The 26,997-nt window shown below is 35.5% G+C and overlaps 1 protein-coding gene across 1 annotated transcript in view; it reads right to left on the bottom strand.

Moving 5' to 3' along the window:
- The window catches only part of Rgl (Ral guanine nucleotide dissociation stimulator-like), a 240,729-nt gene that overhangs the window by 119,176 nt on the left and 94,556 nt on the right, over nucleotides 1-26,997 (bottom strand). The window contains exons 7-8 of the mRNA XM_090395825.1: nucleotides 21,748-21,966; nucleotides 2,597-2,700 (exon numbers count right to left, since the gene is read on the bottom strand). Of these exons, the coding sequence (XP_090251951.1) occupies nucleotides 2,597-2,700; nucleotides 21,748-21,966 (323 nt within the window). The remainder of the gene's footprint in view (nucleotides 1-2,596; nucleotides 2,701-21,747; nucleotides 21,967-26,997) is intronic.

The raw sequence follows: 26,997 nt of genomic DNA on the forward strand, positions 1-26,997 counted from the left end.
TCATCTAAAGTGTTTAGGTAAAAGTTGCATTCTACAATGGATTCCTGCTCATGTAGGCATTGATCACAACGAAGCAGCTGATAAATTAGCAAAAGAGGCCAGAGAACTCAACCAAGAAACTCATATGATAACTCTTGCTGATGCCAATGCACTAGCAAAAGCTAAACTAATTCCATTGAAATCAGTGATACAACATCAAATTCCCGAGATCAATGCTGACAGAAGGACCTCCACTACGATAGCAAGACTACGAACAGGACATTATAGAGGAATGAAGATCAATACAGATGATACGAGAACATATAGAAACTGCAACAACTGCCCCAATACGGAACTGACACCCACTCACATCTTTACCTGTCCAGCAATTACAGCAGCCTTGCAAGAAATAGATCCTAATCCTGAACAACAGCTCTATACAAACAAAATCACAGACATAGCCAAAGCAGTACGAGGAGCGCACGGAAACATCTAAGACTCTTCAAAGGACAAGACAACAACAACAACTATTATAAAATGCAAGTCGAATCTGTTTATGCTTTACAGAACACTCTTGACCATAAATAAGTATAGATGTAGAAAACATTCAAACTGGAAGACTGTAATTTTGCATTTAAATCAAAAACCAGACACCTTTGACTGCCCAGAGGGCACAGTCAAAATATTTGAATGCTTGCTTAATGCTCTATGTTTTTATTCAAATTTGTTCACCCTGTTAACTGTATCCTTAAGAATGCCTCCCTTACTGTTTTTAGGTAAGGGAGGTCACGTAAATTTTTGGTGAAATACTGGATTAAAACATTCAAATTTTCTTTATTTGTATTGTTAATAAATTAATGTTTTATTAACTGTACATTTTTCCTTTACTAGGGAGATATTAACCAGTTTTGCATCACTAACAAAATATCCTTAAATTATTCTCAATATCATTAAGATACAAATTAAAGAATAGTGGCTGTAGTAGAGTGCTTGAGGCACTCCACTAGTCACCCTCACTCTCCTCGATTCCACTCCACCATATGTTACTCTGATGTCTGTCTGTCAGCCACTCCCTATCCATGCCACCAGCTTCATATCCAATATGATGTGCTCCATCTTATGTAACAGTTTTCGACAACGTATTCTGTCAAATGTCTTTACTAATTTCAGCAGTATAATGGTATAGCCATTTCTTATTCTTCTACAGCTTCTCCCACTTAAGTGGGGTCACTGTTTGTTTCGAGTCTCCTCCACACCTTCCTGTCTTGGGCTGTCACCACATCCAAGTTCTTCATCTTCAAGTCCTCTTCTACCAGCTCCCTCCATCTCTTCTTTGGCCGCCCACGCTTCTGCCTTCCTTTCACATCCATCTGCATGACCCTTCTTCCCACATATTCGTCCTCCCTCCTCATCACATGACCAAACCATCTCAACCTTGCCTCCTGTATTTTCGCTCCTAAGTTCGTAACTTTCACTGTTCCCCTGACATAGTCATTTCTCAGACGATCCTTTCTGGTCACACTGCACATCCACCTAAGCATTCTCATCTCTGCTACTTCCATCCTGCTGATGTTATTTTTCCTCAGGGACACAGTTTCTATAGCATACGTCATAGCTGGCCTCACTACTGTCCTATAAATTTTGCCTTTCAGACTGATCAGCACCCTCTTATCGCATAACACTCCAGCCATCTCCCTCCAGTTCCTCCAACCTGCTTGTATCCTGCATCCCACTTCCTTCTCAGCTCCTCCATCTTCTTCCACTGTTGAACCTAAGTATCTAAAGTCTCTCACCTTCCTGATTACATTTTCTTCCAGCTCCAGATCTGTCTCCTGGCCACCGCCCACTGCGCAACACATATACTTTGTCTTACTTCTGCTCAGTCTCATACCTCTCTCTCTTCCAGTACTTTTCTCCATCTTTCCAGTTTAGTTTCCGCTCTCTTCTCTTGAATCTACACACAGTAAGATGTCATCTGCATACAACATTGTCCAAGGTGCATCTTCATCATAGCCATTTACCTTATCTAATTCTGCTGTCACTATTATAAAATGCAAGTCGAATCTGTTTATGCTTTACAGAACACTCTTGACCATAAATAAGTATAGATGTAGAAAACATTCAAACTGGAAGACTGTAATTTTGCATTTAAATCAAAAACCAGACACCTTTGACTGCCCAGAGGGCACAGTCAAAATATTTGAATGCTTGCTTAATGCTCTATGTTTTTATTCAAATTTGTTCACCCTGTTAACTGTATCCTTAAGAATGCCTCTCTTACTGTTTTTAGGTAAGGGAGGTAATGTAAATTTTTGGTGAAATACTGGATTAAAACATTCAAATTTTCTTTATTTGTATTGTCAATAAATTAATGTTTTATTAACTGTACATTTTTCCTTTACTAGGGAGATATGAGAATCATTTCTCTCTCTCTGTATGTGTGTGTGTGTTTCTATTCCTTAAATCAACCAAGCTTGCCTCAAATAATGTTAAATATCTGTAAAACAGTAAACAGTCTAGTCATGTCAAATTCTTTTATTCACACAAATTTTCAAGTGCAGATTCAAGAATGATATTTTATTGTAACCTGAGAAAGATATGCACTCAAAAAACTTACCGTGGCACAGCTAACCACACTCTTCTTAATCTATAAATGGGATTACTCTGTAATGCTGCAGTTATGGCTTTTAGAGATGAGAAGTTTTTCAAAAATCTCAGTTCCTAAGGGAATACCAAAATATTGCATATAAAACTAATTTCTAAGTGCATTATACAATAACTACTTATTGTGCAGTGCAACTAATACAACTAGTATAATATGAGAGAGTCATGTTTCAGATGCTGCTTTTTCACAATGTATAGATTCATGTTACTCTTTATCTATATATATCAGTTATTTCTTGGAGTTGACTACTACAATTTTTTTAAAAATTAAATTCAGTATTTTAGAATCCTTATAAAAAATTTGAGTCATCTCAGTTTCATTTTCAAATGGACAATTTGAACAAAAAAAACTTATTTAAAAAATAGTATTGTGTCTATCACGATACAATTTTTTAAGATTCACAATAAGATCCACAACAGAATATGAAAAATAACTGGGTGAATCCAAAATTGAACCACATTCAATTAAGCAATGTGAACATGAAATTGTGAGTTTGCACACAGCAGCCTAGTTCAATTGTATTGAAATTCTAACGAATCTGAAAAAGAGGTCCATTAATTCGGTTACAGGAAAATTCATTGAAAAGGCGAATTCATCGAAAGACAATTCATCGAAATTTTTAAATTTTCGATAATGTTATGGTAAAAGTAATCCATTTAGAACAAAAACAAAAACTGAACCATGCAAACAGCTTCTTGTACCAACAACTCCTACTAAGTAATTTAAGTCAGAGAGTTTTTGCAATACAGTACATAATTTGGACACATTATTCCTTTGTCACCCCGAATATAGCTGAACTGAAAACTGGAATGGTTCGACGTTTTCTTGTAAAAGTTTCAAATAGCGAATCTGAGTAAAATTCATCCCATAATAATTGTTGTATTGAGGTCACATATTACTACTAGCAACAATGATAACAATGGAGCCCACATAGTTCAGGCGGTAAACGTTTAAGAAAGACCTGGGTAGTTGGATCCCATTTACGCATAATTTTTATCAGTCCTGTTCTGCTAAAGGTAAGTTAGCAGGCATAATATAGATACGGCTGGGCTTTTCTTCTGGAAACAGGCAAATCAGTCCCATGAACAGACATGAAACAGTTATCGGACAAGAAGGACTATAAGAACCATATTGTTCTATAATTTTTCCCTATGAAAGTAGCATTGTAATCTCCTTATTCACGGTTCAGGTTTTGTTCTAAATGGACCAATTATCTCATAACATTTTCGAAAATTTTAAATTTTCGGTGAACTGTTTTTTCGATGAATTGCATTTGCGACGAATTGTCGTTCGATGAATTGTTCATTCGATGAATTGCCTTTTCCATGAACTCTCCGGATACCCATTAATTCAGACAAATAGCAGTAATAAGCACTATCTTCCACAAACTGGATAACATAACCCATCAGATCTACTAAGATTAAGATGATGCAGCAAAACTTCACAGCTATTCTTGTATAATCATTCCATGAGTACTGCTCTTATGTAGAACTTGAGTCTTTTTTCAAAGAATATGATTCTTTGGGAAAAGTGACAGTAGTGATATGTTCTGCAAGAATGTTCTGGCTATAGAATTTCAAGCTGAATAGAAAAGACTATATTCCTACATAAGAGCAGTTTTCTCATGAAATGATTATAAAGGACAGCTGTGCTGTGAAGTTGATAGGTTATGTTTATCTCCTTTCTGGGCAGCTCATCTCAGTTAATGGATACATTTAGTACAATCAGACCAAGTTAGTCATGCAAAACTCATGATTTTCCTTTTACATCTGCACTGTTTCATTTAATGCTATGTTTGTGGCCTAGATTCCAATTTATTCATACTGAAGAAGCCCTGGATACATGAGTGAAAAATTCTATAATAAATATTTTTTTATCATATATCAGTTACCCATTGTTATTATTTTATAAAGATCTGCTTACATTCCTATTTACTGAGAATCAATTTGTACTAACATAGTACTAATTCACACACCAGCTAGATGGAATTTAATACAATTTGTACACCTTTATAATGGTCCAAGTGAAACCAATTTGTTCTATCTGTTGCTACTCTTACTGTATAATTTTTGTCATATATCATTTTTACAAAATGTTTCTGCTTGATAGAGTTCTTGAAGGCTACAAACGAGTCAGAAACATCATAGAGCTAATAGAAAAAGACCAAAATATTGGCAAATGAAAATTTGACAATTATAAGAGCCTGCTAAGGTAACATATTTGGTCACATACTAAGGTATAATTCTGAGTACTTTATGTTGCACCGTTGATGAAAGATTACCATCCCTCCTTTCTGCTAAAACTGGATCATGCTTATTGGAAAAAAAAAAAAAATCTGGCTTGATGAAATTTGATATTAAAGATCTCAAAATCTGTCATGCCATTTCAATTTTGGTATTAAACAAGCCAATTTAATCACAAAATTAAGCAAAACGAAATTATTTCTGCAGTCATATGCCAAATGTTCTAGATCAACTGTTATGATAAAGAATGGTGTCACTACAAGAATGTTATTTTACAAATTGCACTTTTTTTATGACTGTCTACAGCAGGTTCTTTACTTAGTTTCCTATTTACAGTAAGGTTTCTTGAAATCATTAAGAAAAATAACTATCTAAAACACCAAGTAAAAACACAAACAGTTCATTAAGCATTTTAATTTCTCTTAATTTTCAGGATTCTTGAGATTACAAGAGGCAAACAAGCTTAAAAATGATTCTTACCTAGTTTGTTAAAATGTCATCAGTTAATACTTTAAATTTATTTAATGTATACCTACTATATACATTAAACTGGTATAGATTGGAAAGACAGAAAGCTAATTATCTCACTATATATGGAACAAACTGCCATGGTGAGAGACATATATGGTACAACAGAACCAGGTATCATTGGACGAGGAGTAAGACAAGGCTCTTCTCTGTCACCAATTTTGTTCAACATGTATTCCGAAGCAATGTTAAAAGAAGCACTGGAGAATTCAGAAGAAGAAATAAAGATTGGAGGTAGACAGATATTTACAATAAGATACGCAGATGACAAGGTATTACTATCAAACACTGAAACAGGACTACAACATCTGTTGAACAAATTACTGGAATCCTGTATCAATTATGGAATGAAAATTAACATCATAAAACAAAGGTGATGAAAATAGCAAGGAAAGAGGCAGATATGGATATCAGAATAAATGGGGAAAAATTGAATCAAGTAAAGGCATTTAAATATCTAGGAAGTGTTATTAGCAGTGATGGAAGATGTAAAAGTATTCACAAAGATCCTTTCTTTTAGTGTTGCATGGTGATCAGCATTCATTTTAGAAATTATGGACTTTACAGATCGAAAGGTCGGGAAATTGAAAGAGTTATTTATAACACGGTTGTAAAGCCCATAATTTCTAAAATGAACTATTCATAAAGAGTTTGAAGACTAGATCAAAAACCTTTGGAGACACACTGGAAGACTGATGAAAACATTGATTCAACAAGAAAGGAATGTGGTGTGAAGCTGTCTGCAAGGATAAAATATAAATAAATAAATAAAAATTCCATGATGGATTTAGGAAAAGAGATAGTCATGGAAAACAAGAAAGCATGTCAAAAGTTTTAGCAAGTAGGTTAGCATGTAATCAGAGAAGAATGTAACAAAGCAAAGTAATGTGTAAATGTATTTCTTATATCTTCTTTGAGGCACATGTTAAGGATCCTGTGTGTCCAAAAAAAAGTCAAGTCACAGGTTATAAGATATTGACCATAGACTATAAGAGGGGGTTCCACATAATTTTATTTTTATTTTGGGAATTCTACTAACAGAAGGTTATAAAAATTATCATATATTAGTATTATGGATGGGCTAAGGGTTAAATAAGTTGGTTAACACATTGACTGCCTTATGCAACAAGTGTGCCTCACACACACTTTCTGCTAGCACCATGTTATACATACTGCTTCACATGTTAACTTGTCAGTTAACCTGTGATTTTTTCATTATTCGAAAAATGCCAGTTTGATAGCAGCAGCTCGAAGCGATTTCGTGACATGACATTACTAATTTTATTTGAATACATTCTTTCTTTCAACCAATAGTCAGATAGGTAAAGCAAACAGAAAAGATCCATCCAAAGCTGCAATCCAATGAAAGTCTTAATTTCCTGTGTTGTTGTCTTTCCATTTGTTGATTCTCGCGTTGGGCAAAAATCTTGCATTTATTTTCTGAGAAGCATAACAATTAGTTTTGTTAAGTTCCAACAAATGATCATCTAAGAACAATCTATAAAAATCAATGGATGACTTTTCAAACATGTTTTCATAAAGTTCAGCTAGTATTCCTGTATTTTCAGCTTTGAATGGAAATTCCTTCAAATACCTTGCCGTTACTTCGCTAGACACCAGAGAAGGTAATTCAACTTCATTTTCTTTTTCTGAGGAATCATTTATGTAGAAATTACTCACAACATTCTCAATAGCTTCTGTGATGTGGTCGTCTGTAGAATAGTTTCAGTAGGCACGTTTGTGGATGAGGAACATGATGGAAAAACAGGGGGAATGCCTGGCAGTGTTTTTTTCCTTTTTCAACAGCAGTCATTCACTATCTGAAGATGAGCAGCCTGCTTCACTTGGCTCGTGCTCTGCATCATCAGATGAGCCCTCGAAAGGATGGTCTTCTAAAGACATCAATTCATCCAAAAGTTTTTGCAATTTTTGCTGCTTGGTCTCTCTCTCACACAGTCATCCATATTACTAAAATAACATTCTCAAACCATTTCAAAACACTAAATATTTTACAGACTTATCTAATGAAAAGAAGTACCTGTTCTTGTTTCACTATACCACTTAGCTAGCAATCTTCTTCTTCTGCAGCTTCTCCCACTTAAGTGGGGTCACTGTTTGTAATAAGTCCCCTCCACACCTTCCTGTCTTGGGCTGTAACCACATCCAAGTTCTTCATCTTCAAGTCCTCTTCTACCAGCTCCCTCCATCTCTTCTTTGGCCGCCCATGCTTCTGCCTTCCTTGCACATCCATCTGCATTACCCTTCTTCCCACATATTCGTCCTCCCTCCTCATCACATGACCAAACCATCTCAACCTTGCCTCCTGTATTTTCGCTCCTAAGTTCATAACGTTCACTGTTCCCCTGACATAGTCATTTCTCAGACGATCCTTTCTGGTCACACCGCACATCCACCTAAGCATTTTCATCTCTGCTACTTCCATCTTGCTGATGTTATTTTTCCTCAGGGACACAGTTTCTATAGCATATGTCATAGCTGGCCTCACTATTGTCCTATAAATTTTGCCTTTCAGATTGATTGGCACCCTCTTATCGCATAACACTCCAGCCATCTCCCTCCAGTTCCTCCAACCCACTTCCACTGTTGAACCTAAGTATCTAAAGTCTCTCACCTTCCTGATTACATTTCCTTCCAGCTCCAGATCTGTCTCCTGGCCCCCACTGCGCAACACATATACTCTGTCTTACTTCTGCTCAGTCTCATAGCTCTCTCTCTTCCAGTACTTTTCTCCATCTTTCCAGTTTAGTTCCTGCTTCTTCTCTTGAATCTACACACAGCAAGATGTCATCTGCATACAACATTGTCAAAGCACATCTTCTCTCACCTCCTCTGTTACCACCTCCATCACAATATTAAACAGAAACGGACTTAATGCTGACCACTTAGCTAGCAATAAAACAAACAAAACAAAGTCACAACAACCATCATCATCAAATTCCTGTCATGAATTTAACACTATCACATCCTGTACACCCTCAAGGGGTGTACAGGATATGAAAGTACTAGATGAAAAAAATTACATCATTACTAACTTCCTATCTACAATTTTTTCTTCCAAATCAGTCTGTTACTTGTCAAGACCCCAATATTATCAGATCTTATATTTCTATCGTCTAAGGCACTTTGTACCGTATCAATCCACCTATATCTTGGTCTACCTCTGGGTCGTTTTGCTGCCAACCTGGCAGAGAACACTTGTTTTGCTAATCTTTCCTCTCCCATTCTATTTAAGTGACCATACCACCTGAGATTAGCTCTGCTAACGCATTCCTGGATGCTGACAATGTCAAGTTCTTTCCTAATATCCTCATTTTTAATATGATATTGCCATTGTTGCCATCTGTTCACGCCTATAATCTTTCTCAGGACTCTCATATCTGTGGTCTCTAGTCTTTGGTCAAGTGTTTTACTGCTGACCCAGCTCTCAGATCCATAAGTTAAAACTGGTTTGAACACTGTCTTGTATACAGCTAATTTAGTGTTCCGACTAATTTCTCTCTTATTCCATATGAATTTATTCAATTGACTTCCCACCATACCAGCTTTGCTGATTCTGTCGTCTATTTCTATATTTAGTTTACCATCTTCAGTAAAAATTGTGCCTAAGTAGCTGAAATGTTTTACTTGTTCCACAGGTTCTCCATTCACAACATAGTTGACATTTTCAATGATTCTGCCTATTTTCATTGTCTTTGTCTTTTTATTGCTGACCTTCATACCATATCTATTACAACAGCTATTCAATTTAGTCAGAGAATCTTGCAGACTTGTAGCGGATTTATTTAGAAGTATAACATCATCTGCATAAAGCAAAGAGCTGACATTAACTTCTCCAATTTTGATATCATGTTTCATACTACTTTCGTTCATAATGTGACCCATATAGATAATGAATAACAGAGGGGATAATGTACATCCTTGTCTGACACCAGATTTAACATTAAACCATCTTCCTGTACTTCCTTCAATTCTAACTGCTGACTTACAACTCAAATAAAGACTAAGTATTGCTTGATATAATGCCCCATTCACACCATATAACTGTAGCGTATTGAATAGCTTCTCTCTTGGCACCTTTTCATAAGCCTTTTCCAAATCGACAAAACTTAAATACAGATCTTTGTTATATTCCCATGCTTTCTCGACTATTTGTCGTAAAGTGAAGATCTGATCCTGACAGCCTCAATTTTTGCTGGAATCCACATGTTCTTCACCCAGCTTTCTTCCACAATTCTTCTCAACCGTTTCTCAAGTATACTTGCATAGTTCTTGCCAGGAACACTCAGTAGTGAAATAGCTTTGTAATTCTCACATTCAGTTTTATTTCCCTTTTTATATATGGATACTATGAGAGCTCTACTCCAATCATTGGGAATTCGTCCCTCTGTCCATGCTTTCTGAACTATGCAATGCAGTCACTGTAAGACTCTTATACCACCATACTTCAGCATTTCTGGTCGAATATCATCTACTCCTGCTGCCTTTCCACATTTTAAGCCTTTGATGGCTTTTTCTACTTCAAGTATGGATATGTATTCCTGACTGCATGCCTGGGCAGTGCTTTTTACCACTGTGCTGTCATCACTGCTTGTTTCATTTAGCAGTTTTTCAAAGTAATTACTCCATGCTTCAAGGATATCTTTTTCTCCCGTTTTCATGTCACCTTTATCATCTCTAACTCCTTTTACAGCACTCTTTCCTCCATTCCTAAGCTTCTTCGACAACCTCCAGAATATTTTGCCACCTTCTAGATATTTACTTTCTATATTCTTGCCAAAGACCTCCCATGACTTTTGTTTAGCTAGTTTTACACAGTGTTTAGCATTCTTGCATTTGTCTCTATATTCTCTAAGAGCAAAAGCTGACTTATTTGACAGGAACGTTTGATATGCTTTCTTCTTTTCCTTCACTGCGTCTTTAACTTCCTGTGTCCACCAGGGAGTTCTGATTTTTTTATCCTTGCAGGCAACCTTACCACATGCCTCTCTGGCAGAATCAATGTTTTCTTCAGAGTTTGCCACTGAATCTCCAAGGTTTGATTCTTGTTCTCAAACTCTTTAATTTTTTCTTCAATAATCTTTGTGTATTTTAGTCTACAGTTCACATCTAAAAGCTGCTCAACTTTTATTCGCTTTAAAACTTTCTTACATGTTATTCTTTTCAATATGAAATTCAATTTTATCCTGCTCAAGACTAAATAGTGATCACTTCCAATTTCAAATCCTCTGTACACTCTGGTGTCCTGCACCAGGGTGTACAGAGGTGTTAGTAATAACCAGTCTCCATGTCCTGAGCAGAAATCCAACAGATATTTGCCATTATTATTAGCTTTGCTCTTTTCTCTAAATTTTTCCAAAACATTTTTATATGTCTGACAATCACTTCCTACTCTGCTATTTAGATCCCCAACAAGGACCAACTTTTCCTTTTTCATTGTGTCAGTAGCTTTCTCAAGAGCCTCAAAAAATTCCTTTACTTCTACCTTAGTAGAACCTTCTGTGGGACCATAGGCACAAATAAGTCTCATTGTTCAGTTCCCCATTCTCATATTTGCCCATATTACTCTACTTGAGACTGACTGCCATTCAAGAAGATTAGCCTCATATTTTGTGTTGAATACTATGGCTACTCCTTCTTTTCCTTGATTGTCATTGCTTGAATATAACATTTTGTATTTATTGCTCAGAAAGATCTCACCGGTTTTTGTCTTTTTTGTTTCAGCCACCCCTATTATGTCGATCTGGTACTTATCTAATTCCTCAGCTAGCTCCATTTCTTTGCCATTCAGGCTTCTTACGTTGATAGTATACCGATCTTTAAATCTGGTGATGTTGAGTTGGAGTTTGTTTTCAGATTTGTTCCAGTAGCTGACTTTTCGTTGTTCGCCCTGGTTCCCTGGCGAAAACAAACCTTGTTTAACTGGGCGACGCCCCAGCTGGCCTGAAATTGTCATGTTGTACCATGATTTTTTATTTTGGTTTAACCAATAAGAATACAATTTGGTCGGCTAAATCCCAAATTGCCAGCCCATCCTCGTTTGTTCAGTATCCAAGTAGATACCCAACAGGGTGCACCACGAGAAGGTGAGGATTGGACATTAGGTCAGAAGCCCTGGTCGGTTCTCCGCATTCCTTTAAAGGCTATGTGGAGGTCTCCTCTCAGTTATACAGCTTTGACCCTTAAGCACCCCAGTCACAACAACTTGGTAAACAAATACATTAAGAAATCCAAACTTGGTAGATAGGTTATATGTGAAACGCACATGTCACTTTGAATAATTGTCTAAACAAAAAATTGTTTTCACAGCATGGTTAAGTGAAATAATCACTAGAATAACATAATATGACAATTCAGTGCAGTAGCCTGTGAAGATAGAAAAAAAATGAGTATCACGACAGTTAATGTGTTAAAGGGTTAAATAACTTTTCCTAGTGATGATAAAATTTATCTGTGACCTAAAAAAATCATTTACACACATCAATGCTTGAAATATGATTTGAACTGAACCTATTGAGATGGAGGAAGGAAGTGCCATACACTCAGCTAACCAGACAAGTAAATTAATATGACTTATCAATAATTTTCTGGATAAAATCCATGATCCTATCCTCTTCGGTAGGTTCATGTACACGTTACTTCATATAACCATCACCAAAGCTTCTCCAAAAATATGCTGCCCATACTATCAGCTATTTCATTCTCCTAGTTAGTATTTCCCAAATTCAATTCACCCTATTAACAAGATATTGCTTTTTCTTATATTTTTTATAATAAAGCCATAATATCATTACTTTCCACTACATGCTCCCAACACCAATTTTTATATTAGTCTCTTTATTAAGCATCATAATGTCTTGAAATACTGCTCAGAATAGGTAATACTGTATTTGCAGCGTATAAGATGCACTTTTTTTCTTTGAAAATAGGTCTGAAAAACAGGGTGCGTCTTATACATCGATACTCAGTTTTTTTATAACTTTCATTTCTGGAAATTTTCTCTGTTCTGAGTTATGCGATTTCTCTTGCTTACTTGCGGTGTGTGAGAGCATCCCAATTATGTAGAGTTCAGTGGATGCGCATGTTGTCACAGTTGTTGTGAACAGTGATAAATTTCTGCCATTCAATTTTCTCTAAATTTCTTGGCAAATTCTGGCTGAAAAACGTCAGCATTGCTACAATATTGCATACAAGCTACGTGTAATTGCATATGCTAAAGAACATGGAAACAGGGCTGCAGAGAGGCAATTCGGGCCACCCCCAACTGAAAAACTGATATAAGATCTTGGTGGAATCAGGAAGAAAATCTAAAAAAAGCAATTCACAGTAAACATAACCTACGAAGTGGAACTTCAAAATGGCCAGAACTTGAGGCAGAACTGAATACTTGGATTTTTGACCACAAAAAAGCAGGACTTTCAGTATCTACAAAAATGATTATTCATCAAGTGAAAGCGATAGCCACTAACAGAGGGATTGCCACCTTTACTGGATCAGCATCATGGTGTTCCAGATTCATGTATGCAGACTGAAACAAAAATATCGCAAAAGATGCCAGCTGAATATAAAGAAAAAATTATTGAATTTCATCGATTCGTCATTAACGCAAGGAAACAAGAAAATTTCGAACTTGTGCAAATAGGAAACATGGACGAGGTGCCAATGACTTTTGATGTGCCCTCAAACAAAACCGTAGATTCCAAGGGCACTAAAAGTGTTACTATTAAAACTTCGGAGCACAAAAAAACTCACTACATGGTTGTTTTATCTTGCTGTGCTGATGGGACAAAATTACCGCCACTATTGATTTTTAAAAGGAAGACGCTACCCAAAGAAAAACTGCTTGAAGGAGTGTTTGTACATGTTCACACAAAAGGCTGGATGGATGGAGGAGGAATGAAGTTATGGATAGATAAAATTTGGTCTAGGCGCCCTGGCGGGCTGTTGAAGAAGCCTGCCCTGCTAGTATGGGATCAGTTTCGTACTCACAGAACAGAAGATGTTAAAAATAAACTGAAGGAATTGTTGTTTCAAGGATACTTGCGACATAAGACTGAATGATATAATGACGTAATCACAAGAAAGATATTTATTTAACCAAATATTTCGGTCTGGAAATAGCAGACCATCGTCAGTGGTATTACAAGAACAGTTTAAAGAATACAAGCTAGAATACTAACAATAGATCGTTAAAATTAGAACACTCCGCATGATGTTATATCACTAAGTATGAAACGGAATATTTTGAAGTAGAAACATGATTGAATTTGCTATTAAAAAAAAAAATTAATTAATTAATGAGTAATCTTGATTAGACTTTCCCAGATTTTTGATATAGATAGAGCCTGTGTAGCTCAGTGGATGTGGCGTTTGCACACCACCGCGCTAGGCCGCACGAAGGAAGTCTTGGTTTCGAGTCTAGTCGGCGACTAGAGGAAATTTTTCTAAGCCTTTTTTCGACCGGTTCCCGAGTTAGTCGATCTCTGGCACGGGCAAGCAGGTTTTTCCTCCTGGAAACTCGGGTTTTTCGTCCTGTAAACTCAAAAAAATCGACCGTAGAACCCACATTATTTCAGACATTAAATATATTGTGTTAGGGTTAGAGACCACGAGATGGCGGCACATTTGAGCCGTCTCTCTTCACTGCTTACCGCTTAATTAGTGATAGCCTTGGGCCATCTGTCTCTGATTGGGTACCAGTGGAGATTGAACTGCCCACTCAGTCTCCAAAAGTTAGATAGGGCTAAATGGCCTCGCCTACTCCCGTATATACAGGAATAAAAAGGCGTTAGCTGATTTTTTTTTTTTGATATACAGTCATTACGATTCAGGTTGGGGCGATGGAGCAAGGCCTCCACGCTTTCCTTGAACAAACGTTCGAACCTATAACGGGATCTATGTAAGAGGTGAGTCCTGGACCAAAGGATGCTGTGGTCAGTTTCAATCCCATGTTGAGCCAATCCAGACTTTTCAGGTTTGTTGTGAAGAATGGATGATTGATGTTCTTGGATTCTTTTTTCAAGAGAACGTCCAGTTTGTCCAAAATAAGAGAGATCACAGTTCCACGGAATTTGATAAACTCCAGGAAGAGATAAAGTTGAGCGTTTGTCTTTAGAAGAAGGAAAATGAGAAGACAATTTGTTAATAGGTGAATACGTAGTTGTTAAATCTTATTTCTTTAAAATTCTTGCGATAGGTTCTGAAATACCGGAGATATAAGGAAATGGCACTCGATGTATTGAAACTTTGTTGTTTTGTGGAGGATTATAAGAAATGAGAAGACGTTGAGCACCTCAACAACATGAAACTCAATGGCTTTTTTCAGAAAAGCCATTGAGTTTCATGTTGTTGAGGAAAGATGTCAGCAAGTAATTTTAAAGTTTCCTTGAGAGAGGTACATTGGTATATAAAGATTCTATATCAAAACTAACCATAAGATCTGTAGGTTGTAATGAGACATTTTTTAAGGCTTAAGGCTAAACTTCCTCCTTCCAACATATCTCCTTCTGAAAAGAAATCTTTACAGTCCTTGAGAAAAAATAATCACCTCATTATCACTAAAGCTGACAAGGGAAAAGCAACAGTAGTTATGGACTCAGCAAATTACAGAAGAAAACTTTCTCTTTTGCTTCGAGATCACTCCACATATCAAAAATTGATTATAATCCAACCAACAGACAACTAAAGAAATTAAATTTTCTCCTTGATGAAGTCATCAGTTTGGATAAAGACACAATTGAAAGACTTAAAACTCATTTTCCAAGAGCTCCTAGATTTTATGGCCTTCCAAAAATCCATAAGATTGACTATCCTTTTCGTCCAATAGTAGATTGTATTGATTCTCCTACTTACTGTATAGCGAAATATCTAGCTAAATTATTGAAATCTTACATGGGCAACGCTAATTCTTTTTTAAAAAACTCCTCAGATTTCTTAGAAAAATTAAAAAATGTCTCATTAACCTACAGATCTTATGGTTAGTTTTGATATAGAATCTTTATATACCAATGTACCTCTCAAGGAAACTTTAAAATTACTTGCTGACATCTTTCCTCAAGATATTATAAAACTATTCGATTTCGTATGTCAAAACAAATTTTATAGCCAAGTAGAAGGAACGGCCATGGGAAGTCCTCTTTCTCCGGCTTTAGCCAACTTTTATTTAGAACATTTAGAAAAAGTCCTCTTCACATCTATTTTCCCTCAACCATCTTTTTGGGTAAGATATATAGATGACATATTTACTATTTGGCCTCACAGCAAAAACGCTTTACCATCCTTTTTAAACAGTATTAATTCCTTGCATCATCGCATAAAGTTTATTATGGAATTAGAAGAAAACAACCAGTTATCTTTTTTAGACGTTCTCCTCATCCGATCACCTTCAAATATTCTTACAACTACAGTGTACAGGAAACCAACATTCACAGGTCGTTATGTTCTTAAAGAATCAGCCCATCATCCATGTCAAAAAACAGGAATTATAAAATGCCTCATCAGAAGAGCCAAAACTAATTGTTCTACTTTTGATTATCTATAGAAAGAACTTTCTACTATCCAACAACACATGAAACTCAATAGCTTTTCTGAAAAAAGTACTCAACGTCTTCTCAATTCTTATAATCCTCCACAAAACAACAAAGTTTCAATACGTCGAGTGCCTATTCCTTATATCTCCGGTATTTCAGAACCTATAGCAAGAATTTTAAAGAAATATGATTTAACAACTACGTATTAACCTATTAACAAATTGTCTTCTCATTTTCCTTCTCCTAAAGACAAACGCTCAACTTTATCTCTTCCCGGAGTTTATGAAATTCCGTGCAACTGTGATCTCTCTTATTTTGGACAAACTGGACGTTCTCTTGAAAAAAGAATCCAAGAACATCAATCATCCATTCTTCACAACAAACCTGAAAAGTCTGGATTGGCTCAACATGGGATTGAAACTGACCACAGCATCCTTTGGTCCAGGACTCGCCTCTTACATAGATCCCGTTATAGGTTCGAACGTTTGTTCAAGGAAAGCATGGAGGCCTTGCTCCATCGCCCCAACCTGAATCGTAATGACTGTATATCTATATCAAAAATCTGGGAAAGTCTAATCAAGATTACTCATTAATTAATTTTTTTTTTTAATAGCAAATTCAATCATGTTTCTATTTCAAAATATTCCGTTTCATACTTAGTGATATAACATTACGTGCCATGTTCTAATTTTAACGATCTATTGTTAGTATTCTAGCTTGTATTTTTTAAACTGTTCTTGTAATACCACTGACGATGGTCTGCTATTTCCAGACCGAAATATTTGGTTAAATAAATATCTTTTTTGTGATTACATCATTCACTCAAGGAATTGAAAACTCAGTTAGCTGTAATTCCAGGAGGTCTAACTAGTCAGCTTCAGCTTCAACCTTTAGATGTCTGTATTAATAAACCATTTAAGGGATTTATGAAGGAGAAGTGGAACAGCTGGATACAGTCTTCAGATTTTGAGGTTATGCCATGAGGAAGAAGGAAGAGGCCTAGCATTTTGCAAGTTTGTGAGTGGGTCAAAGCTTCATGGGATGCTGTGAAAACTGAGACAGTGGTTAAATCATTTAAGAAGTGTGGAATTAGTAATGCACTAGATGGTAGAGAGGAAAATTTGCTGTATACGAGGACTTGATTCTAATTTAGAAGAGGTTTCAAGTGTCTCTTCATTTAGCTATGGAGATGTCTGGGTTTTGACGATTAAAAGGTGGGTACTCTTTCCTAGTTAGATTGGGTATTTGCTGAAAGTAGACCTACTTATTACTTTATATTTGAAATACTGTAAATTCATTATAATATTCAGTGATACAGTTTTCTTCCTAAAAAATGTGTATAAAAAAGGGGGTGCATCCTATATGCCGGTGGATCTTATACACCGGCAAATACAGTAATTGGTCTCACAATCTAAATTTATCCTAATGAAACAATGCATTCTCTTCTCTTTCCAAATTTGGTTTCATCTAACAATATCTAGCTACAGCCATAGATGTTTATTTAGCATATGGATAAAAATACAAGAAACTAATGAGCAAACTATATATAGATTGATAGTTCAATTAACCAATTTAAGGCACTATTTGAGGCTAAATGCAAGTTCCTGAGGCCTCCAATTAAGGAGTGTATAGGGGAATTCATCAATGATATTAGTCTGCACAGTACCACAAGCATACAAGGGTGACTTATGAAATTCCCCACAGATGTAGTAAGTGGGAACAATTGCCTTGTCCAGTCCTAAATCTGTTTAGCTGGCACCAGAGGTGTCAAGGCAGATTGAATCTTGGAGGTTTTGACAGTTGGATCTATGATCAGGTACTTATAGTTCATTCCAGAGAATTCTCCACCAGTTCTGGGAACAATTATCTGAAATCTCCACAAGCTAGATGGGAGATCTGGAGATAAGGTGACCAGCTGGAGTGGGGTATTGATGTATGGGAAGTTGATGCTATTTGATTTTATTGATTTCTTTGATGGTAGCTTCTCTTCTGAAACATGGAGGAGTAATTTGGGAATGGACAGGCAACCATGGGAGAGGAGTAGACCTTAAGATACCAGAGATGGTTCTAATTTTTATGTTGGGCTGTGTGCCTACAAATGTTGTGTGGCTCCAAACTGGCAAACGATACTCTTCTATTGAAAAGACCACAGTCACGGCTGATATTCCAAGAGTTGTGCCTGTAAGCTTGTTTATGATATTGTTCATGGCAGCTTGAACTTTGTTTTTTCCAAATGCTTGGTGTGTGAAGTTGTGATCAAGTGTAACATCAAGGTTGCAAGAGTTACTTTACTCTGGTTTATCAATTATTTAACAGTTGTGAAGTTATCAAAAACATCTAATATGTGTAGTTAATTATTAATAAGCTTTTGTTGTGCAAAACTTTTATGTACCACTACAACCGATGACGTAAGTCTTATGAAACTTGTTGGGTTTTAATTGTTTATTTTTAATAAACTCCTTATATTACAATGTGGTCTCAATATCGAAAACTTCCTACAGAAACAAACGTTACCCAAACAAGAATAGCAGCTGTGCACAAAATTTGCTTGGTAATGCCACTACATTATCAAATTCACATTGTGAAACCGATAATGTAATGACACTTATAGATATCAAAAATGTAGACAGCATGTCTACAGATGTGGAAAAATGTGGATATGATAGTAGCATGGATAGGGGAATGGCTGAGGGACAGACACCAGAGAGTAGTATATGGTAGGGGTGGAGTCTAGGAGAATGATGGTGACTAGTGGAGTACTGCAGGGTTCAGTACTAGGGCCACTACTTTTTAATTTGTATATCAACGACATAGGGAAAGATTTAAGAGGGGATATTCAGTTGTTTGCTGATGATGCAAAGCTGGGGAGAGCAATAGTTGATAAAGGTAATGTAGATATCCTGCAGGATGATTTAAATAAACTGGCATTGTGGGCAAAGGGTAATGATTGTCAATTTTAATGTTGCAAAATGTAAGGTTGAATACTTCACATTGAAAAGCGTTGCATTATGGTGTATCACACTGGTTTCAGGAAATTTATGCAGATAAATTTCCTGAAGCCAGTTAGGGATAATTAACTTGGGAATAATGATGGACAAAGTTCAGAGGGCACATTGCAAAAGTTGATAAAAAATCTCAAAGGATTATTTAGATGTTGAAAATCACTAACAAATAAAAGTAGGGAAGTTATCTCTCTTTACAATGCTATGATTCAGGCACATCTTGACTACTGTGCACAGATTTTGTCACCTGGGTTTCTTGGAGACCAGGAGGTGGATGAAAAGATTCAGAGATGAGTGACTAAGATGGTGACAGGTCTGTGAAATACTTCCGATGAGGATAGGTTGAAGGTTTGTGGGTTGCAAAGTTTAGTTGATAGGCAGAAAAGGGAGGGGACATGATAGAAACCTTTAAGATATTAAAGGGGTTTTATAAAATTGAGGCAAGTGGAATTTTTCAATATATGACAAAATATAGAACTAGGGGCCATCTGTGAAAGAGTGTGGTTAGTAAGGGTGTGCAGACCAGATTTTTTGCATGGAGAGTGGTGAGTGAGTGGAATGGATTGCTAGAATTAGTTGTGAGTTTCCTGATGGTGAATGGATTCAAGGAGAGGTATGATAGGATTTGTATGTATGATGGTTGATTTTGCTACAGTTGTATGGTGTCAGTGGGGCATTATATCAAGCAATACTTAGTCTTTATTTGAGTTGTAAGTCAGCAATTAGAATTGAAGTATAGGAAGACGGTTTAATGTTAAATCTGGTGTCAGACAAGGATGTACATTATCCTGTCTGTTATTCATTATCTATATGGATCACTTATGAAGGAAAGTGGTATTAAATCTGATATCAAAATTGGAGATGTTAACGTCAGCTCTTTGCTTTATGCGGTTGATGTTATACTTCTAAATAAATCTGCTACAATTCTGCAAGATTCCCTGACTCAATTGAATAACTGTTTTAAGATATGGTATGAAGGTCAGCAATAACAAGTTATATAGGAACAAACAAATTATTGTAACAAATGCAGATAAAGGAAATGCAATTTATTATGGACCAAGAAAATTACAACAGCAAAATTAGTCACCTCCTTAAGGACGCTTCTACTTATCAGATTATAGATTGAAATTCTACAAAATCCTAAAAGAAAATAAGTGTATGCATTATTAAAAAATGTTACTTCTTGACTCAAAGAAATTACCAAAAATCTTAAAACTTATATCAAACCACTCCTGAAATAAGGGGTTCCTAAAATTCACAAATCTAATACTTCCTTCATCCAATAGTAGACAGAATAAACCATCCCAACTATAAACTGGTCAAACATTTATCCAAGTCACTTATTTCCTCACAGGCAACTCTCCTACCTATTAATCTATTAACAATTCTCTACAATTTAAAACATTAATAAAAAAATCCACCATGACAGATTCTAACATCATAGCTGTTTGTTTATTGGGTTTAATGGTGCAAGGATGGCCAAACCACATGTAATAAATAAGCAGCTTATATAGGTTTAAAAAAATATGAAAGTCAAAATAATAACAACATAAATGCAACATTTACTAATATTTTTAGTGAAGCAATAACTCCTTGTTGTCTTACTAATAAGCAAGATAGCATAAAATCAGTGTAGAAAAACAAATGTAAAACGTGTATAAAGAGCTTATTTAAAATTCCTAAAATGTACATAAAATTTTGAGTTATAACTTAAGATTAATAAGTATATAATTTATATAAGGTGGTACAGATTAATACTCTGTAAAAACTTAAAAACCAGGTTGATAGTTGATGAGTCTGATAAAATCCACTTAAGTGTGTAGGGCTCAGATTATAAAAGTGGCTAAAATAATGACTCTGCTCATTGGCAAAACAAGGAGTTGATTGAAATATGAGTTCTAGATAGTCCAGAATTGCAAATCTCACACATATGCTTATCGTCACCTCAGTAGAAAGGAGTGCATAAGATGACTATGACCTATGCAGTGCCAAGCAAGAACAACTTCCTCTGTTCAAACAGTGTGCAGGCTAGACAGCTAGTTCAGGATGCAAGAGTGCACGGGAGAGACCCAAAGGAAGTCCAAGGTCTAGGTGGATTGATTCGGTCAGAAGTGCCTGAGAAGTACAAAATGTTAGATATGACAATATTGGAGTGCTCACAAGTAATAGATTGATTTGGAAGAAAATTGTTGATATGAGATTAATAATAATGCAAACTTAATCATGTAGTGATGTTATAGTAACCTTAACACTCCTTGGGAGTACATATCAGGAAATTGATAATGATGAAACTGAATTAGCCAAAACACTAAACTACAAAAGACAGTATACAAAACCAATTTCTTATGGATCTGAGAGCTGGTTTAGAAATAAAACAGTTTCTAAAATAGACCACATATGATAGGTCTGAGAAAAATTAAATGATTGTGCAGATGGCATCACAGTTGCCAAATCATACTAAAATGAAGGTATTAGCAAGGAATTTGACATTGTAAGCATTCCAGAATATGTGAGCAGAAATAATTTCAAGTAGTATGGTTACTTAATCAAAATGGAAGAGGAAGGTTTAGCAAAACAAGTGCTTGATGGCAGGAAAAGATCCAGAAGAAGACCAAGATCTATGTGGACTGATGGGATTAGAAATGTGTTAGAAAACCAAAATATAAGATCTAAACAAGTAACGGATTAATTTAGAGGAAAACTGCCCTTAGGATGTTAGTAAGAATGTAATATTTTCATAGTACTATCAGAGTTCTCTACAGAAACCAAAAAATTTGACTAACTTGTGCAATGTCAATCCACTTGGCAATAATCTTTGCTCGTGATGATGGCCTCAGAGAAGGATCTGAGAGTATTGTTGAAATCACACGCAGGGAGACAGCATTAAACTGATTTACTGTTGCTGTAACAGTAATGGGCGATATATTCCATCCTTTAGTCCTATCTCTTCGTGACCAAATAGAGCCCAAACAATGATGAGGAACTAGTCTCTTAAACAGCTCCTAAATAAAATGAAACTCTTTCAGGACCAAATTTCACTAAAATGTATTGTATATTTTCCAGTAATAACATTTTTGAAATAACAAATAATCACATATGAACACAGTCAAACACATAAAAGTTATGGCTATATGACTTCTTAAAAATGAAGTCTTCAATGATAAAGAAATATATACGTGTATCTGTATTTGATGAAGCATTTACAAGTCATGTTTATAATAGATTTTCAATACAGGCTGTAGAATTTAAAATATGACCAACAATGCACTGCTGTCTTTCCACTTTGATTGGTGCCCTGACTCTTTCATTGAATCTTATAGACAAAAATCTAGAGAGTTATAAGTTCTTGAAATCCAAGAAGCCAATTCTATGGACCAATCTTGTGTTTTCATTGAAGAGGAAAAAAATGTAAAAAGTTTTTTTATCACGACGTATATATTTTTTCCAACATGATAAAACTGTGATACCATGCAGTCAAAGATACATTTATGTAACAATATCAGCAATTTGTCTTGCAGGAATCTTAGATAAATGATACCCTGTCAAGACATCAGTTTGGTGCCATACAATTAATGTTTAGTTAGGATTACTCTCCATAGTGGCATAAGAATTAATTTCTTCCATGCTGCAAGTGTTGCTGACACTTGAAGATGATATGAACTTCACTACAAAATAATATACTATGGTGTTTCTTAAAAATGGGAAATTTTAAATGTTTTGTATTTCATTTGAGGCACAAGCTCATGGTTTTCACAATATATAAGAAAAAAAGTAAAAATCTGAAACAATTTAGAGCAGTGATGGCAAACCTTTTTACTCAGGTGTGGCAAACATCTTTTTTTTTTAAAATATTGATGCTGTTGATGTGCCACTTGCATACATGCATTATAAATTTAACTACATAATCATAGATGGTGACTTATACTTATCATATTAGGCTATTTATTTAATAAGACATTGATATAAAATCTATGAATTCATATTATACAATTCATTTAATAAAGTGAAATTACAAACTTACATTTAATTACTTTTCTGTTGCTGAGTACTGGTAGAAAGTTGCTTTATAGAAGGGCTATATGTGTACATTTTAATGCTACACAGGCATCACTTAAATCATTGCTCAATCTATTTCTCCCTTTCGATTTGATATTATTTAAGGCAGAAAATAGAGTTTCACAAGAGTACGTAGATGAGAAAATTGTTAGAAGAGCTTTAGCAAAGATTTTAAGAGCATGAAAGTTTTCGGGAAGACTATTCCACATGCTTAGAATTTCACATTCTGAATTTTTACACAAGGTATGTTAGATTGTGATAGAGTGGAAATTTATGAATTCCTATCTTATCACAGTCTAACATGCTTTTCCAAACAAAAGAATGAGATAAATACAGTAAATTGCCTCTAAGTGTAAAATAAGTAATATGTATATATATATATATATATCAAGTGTGTTCTGTTATGAAAAGGTTAAATAAGTATGAATTTTGTGCCATTCATGAATGCGGTTAATTTAATATTGAAAGCGTAAAACATTAGCAGATCATTATAAAATATGTATAAAAGAATTATAAAATGTAAGCACAAATTCAACAGTTGGGGGGGGGGGAGTCAAGTCCAAAGGTTACGGAGTTGTAACGTGAAAGAGCGGCTCGCCCAAGTAAACCATGACGTCAGTGTACGTGCAATGAGCATGGCAGAGAATGGATGCTGTGACGTAATAGCAAGTGTGAGTCGGCCGGAAATCGAAAGGGGCAAGAATCGCCGAGAAGAATAGGGGAAATATAAGGGTCATGCGACCCTGTAACAAGCCCCTTTTTGTTCCTGGATTTTCCTGGTGTGTTCGCCTTCGTGGCGACGTGGGACGCGAGTGCCTCGATGTCGGACGGATCCCGATGGACAGTCGCGGGTTTTGGTGGCCGTATTCGCCGCGAAAAGAAGCAAGTCCAGCAGTCCACAGAAGGCCAGTTTCCTGTGAACCTATGAAGCACTAAAGAACCGAAAAGGGAAGATAAGTAGACTTTGCTTGTGTTATACTGAATAGGAATGAAAGATTTGTGTCACGTTAATATGTTATAGAAGAACGTTAATGATCTAGGATAGGATTGTATTGCTAGGACTTTAGAAGAATATTGATTTTACCTTACTATCTGTCGTTGTGTTAATGTTCGCCTTTATATTGAATGAATTTAAGGATATGTTTAGGGTAAAGAATTGGCATAATATAAAGAGATTGTGAAAGATATGAATGTTATCTTGTGTAGTCTGACAGAGCTACGGAGTCTTAGATTGATTGTGATAATAGTACATGATTAATGCATTAGCGAAGGTTAATATAATTCATACTTTAGGAAGCTACTGTATATTTTTTTTTAGTATAATAGTAGTGTTTGAACTTTATATACCTTGTCTGGAACTCCCTTAAGATGGGATTTTAATTTATGTTATTATGTGTATTAACTTTTGAATATAATAAACCTTGCTTTTGATTCTAACAAAGACTTTCTGTGATTTCTGGAATCCGATGCACCGCTTATAAAATATTAATGCGAACCTATGCGGGATATTAAAGGGGATATTTGAAAAGGGGATATTTTGGAAACGTCTGCAGAGTTGATAGGCATCATTAAGTACTGTCCAGAGATTACCACTTGATTGTCAATGTTTAATAATCTAATAGCGCTAAGTGGCGCAGCGAAACAAATAAATTTCTTGGTGTTTTACGAGAGGTAAATCTTAGACGCTCTGGTACTGCCTCTATCTCGAGGAAATTCCATTGTCCCTCAGAGGTACCACGTGCTACCCGATAGTGTATTACGGAGATAAAGCAACAAAGGTTCAAAATAAGTGTGAATAAGAAGCGACACAACATAAATGGCGCAGCGGTAGGATAGTTATAATAAGGAAGAAAAAGTTACAACATAAATGGCGGTAGGATATTGATAGAATAAGGTTAATATAGAAGAAGGTTTAGGTTAGAGAAGATTGAATAAAATACAACCATTGTACAAAAAAAAAACAAGAATTGGACACAGCAGGTATCATGCAGACATTCCTACTCTCACATTCTTCTAATTCATTTCTAAGAGCAATAAACTTTCTTTTCCAGATAGGATTACACTGGAAGTTAGCTAGTTGCATTTCTAGATCTTTTAAATCCAACCACTCAAAGCCATCTAATTTAAGATCCATGAGAAACCACTTAGTGATGGTGATTATATTAAAGAAGCTTTTGTACAGTGTGCACCATTTTTATTTGAGGACTTTCATAATAAGGAAGCTATTGTAAAGCGCATGAAAGAGTTACCATTAAGTAGGAATACTATTAAAGACAGAGTTATATCAATGAATGCTAGTATAGAAAATCAAATACAACAAGACTTGAACTCATGGCATTGTTTTTCCATTTGTCTTGACGAAACTACAGATATTACATCATCAGCTCGATTGGCTATTATTGCAAGGTATGTTCACGGTGATTCTATGCACAAGGAATTGATAAAGTTATAAAATTTACCTCAAAACACGACAGGTAAAGACATATGCGACTGTGTTGTTAAAGTTCTGTGAAAAATAGATAGATTTATCGAAAATATTTTTGATTACAACTGATGGCACGCCTAATATGGTTGGCCGTAATGTCGGTTTTATCAAACGATTTACAGAATATGTTGGTCATCTCCTGGTTTGTTTCCATTGCATTATACATCAGGAGACAGTGTGTGCGAAATCAGGCTTGAAGGATTTGGATGATGTGATGAGAATTGTGACAAAGGTAACTAATTTTATTGCTGCCAGGGCTTTAAACAAACGAGAATTTAATTTCACTTTTAGCGAAGTTGAATCAGTGTACAATGGTCTATTAATGTACAATAATATTCGATTGTTGAGTCGTGGCCAAGCAATTCTGTTTCATCTGAATACTTTATGAATTGGATTGTTTGTTCCAACATTTGAAATTGCTCAAATCTAGAAGAAAACTGCTCAGTTACTGACTTTAGAACTTCGATAGATTGATATGTTGTTCACAATTTTTGGGGGTGGTTTCGTTAAAAAAAATTTTCACTCTTGGGAAATACTTAAAATTGTTACTTTCTAAATCACGTTGAATTATTTTGAGTTTATTCTCAAACTCTTGATCGTTCCAAACATAACATTCCGAAACCTTGCAATTGTATATTAAGTTCATTTAGGTGCAATGAAAAATCTGTGAAAAAAAACATCAGCTTACTGAGCCAAGCAGAATCGTTCAACTGAGAAAATTCGTGCGCCATGCCCTTCGCATTTAAATATAATTTAATTTCATTTAAACATTCAACAAACCGTTCAAGTACTTGGCCACGACTCAACAATCTAATATTATTGTACATTAATAGACCATTGTACACTGATTCAACTTCGCTTAACCTCCCAACCGGCCGGTGTGGATGAAATATTCAACACTCCCTAGCTTTTTTCATGGATCAAAACTTCGTCGGCATTCTACCTTTTATCATGCCATTACCTTCCTCAGCCGTTAATCTCGTTACGGCTATTCTATAGCATTAGTGGATTAACTGTTGCTGAGTGACCTTTGTGTCCCCTCCACCTGTCTTTGCGTCTATTGTGTTGCTTAGAATTTCATTTACTGTCCTAAGTTATTTGACCTTTCTTGCCTCTAAAATGATTTATTGTGTCTCTTCCCAAAAATTTAAACCAATTTCACATATGTGAAAAAAAAATCAATCCTGAAATGCCCACTGATCTGCTTTTGCAATGAATCTATTTAGTGATAGTGAATTTGGTGTATTTTATTCTACAAATCAGTGCACCGGAAGAGATGCACTGATTGTTCTTTCACTTTACGTATAATAATTGAATAATTTTTTTTCGAATTTTAAAATTTTCAAATGTTTGCTTTGAAAATATTATGTCAAATATTTATATTTTTAAATAATATTTATTGAAATAAATATGTCCTTTTTCTTTCGTTTCTAGCGAAATAGCATTATATGGATCATCACATTTCAGATTTAGTAACGATTTTTTGTTATTC

This window comes from Typopeltis vanoorti, chromosome 1 (genome assembly GCF_054136105.1).
Source record: "Typopeltis vanoorti isolate ZY-2024b chromosome 1, IOZ_Tvanoo_1.0, whole genome shotgun sequence".
NCBI classification, from domain to species: domain Eukaryota; kingdom Metazoa; phylum Arthropoda; class Arachnida; order Uropygi; family Thelyphonidae; genus Typopeltis; species Typopeltis vanoorti.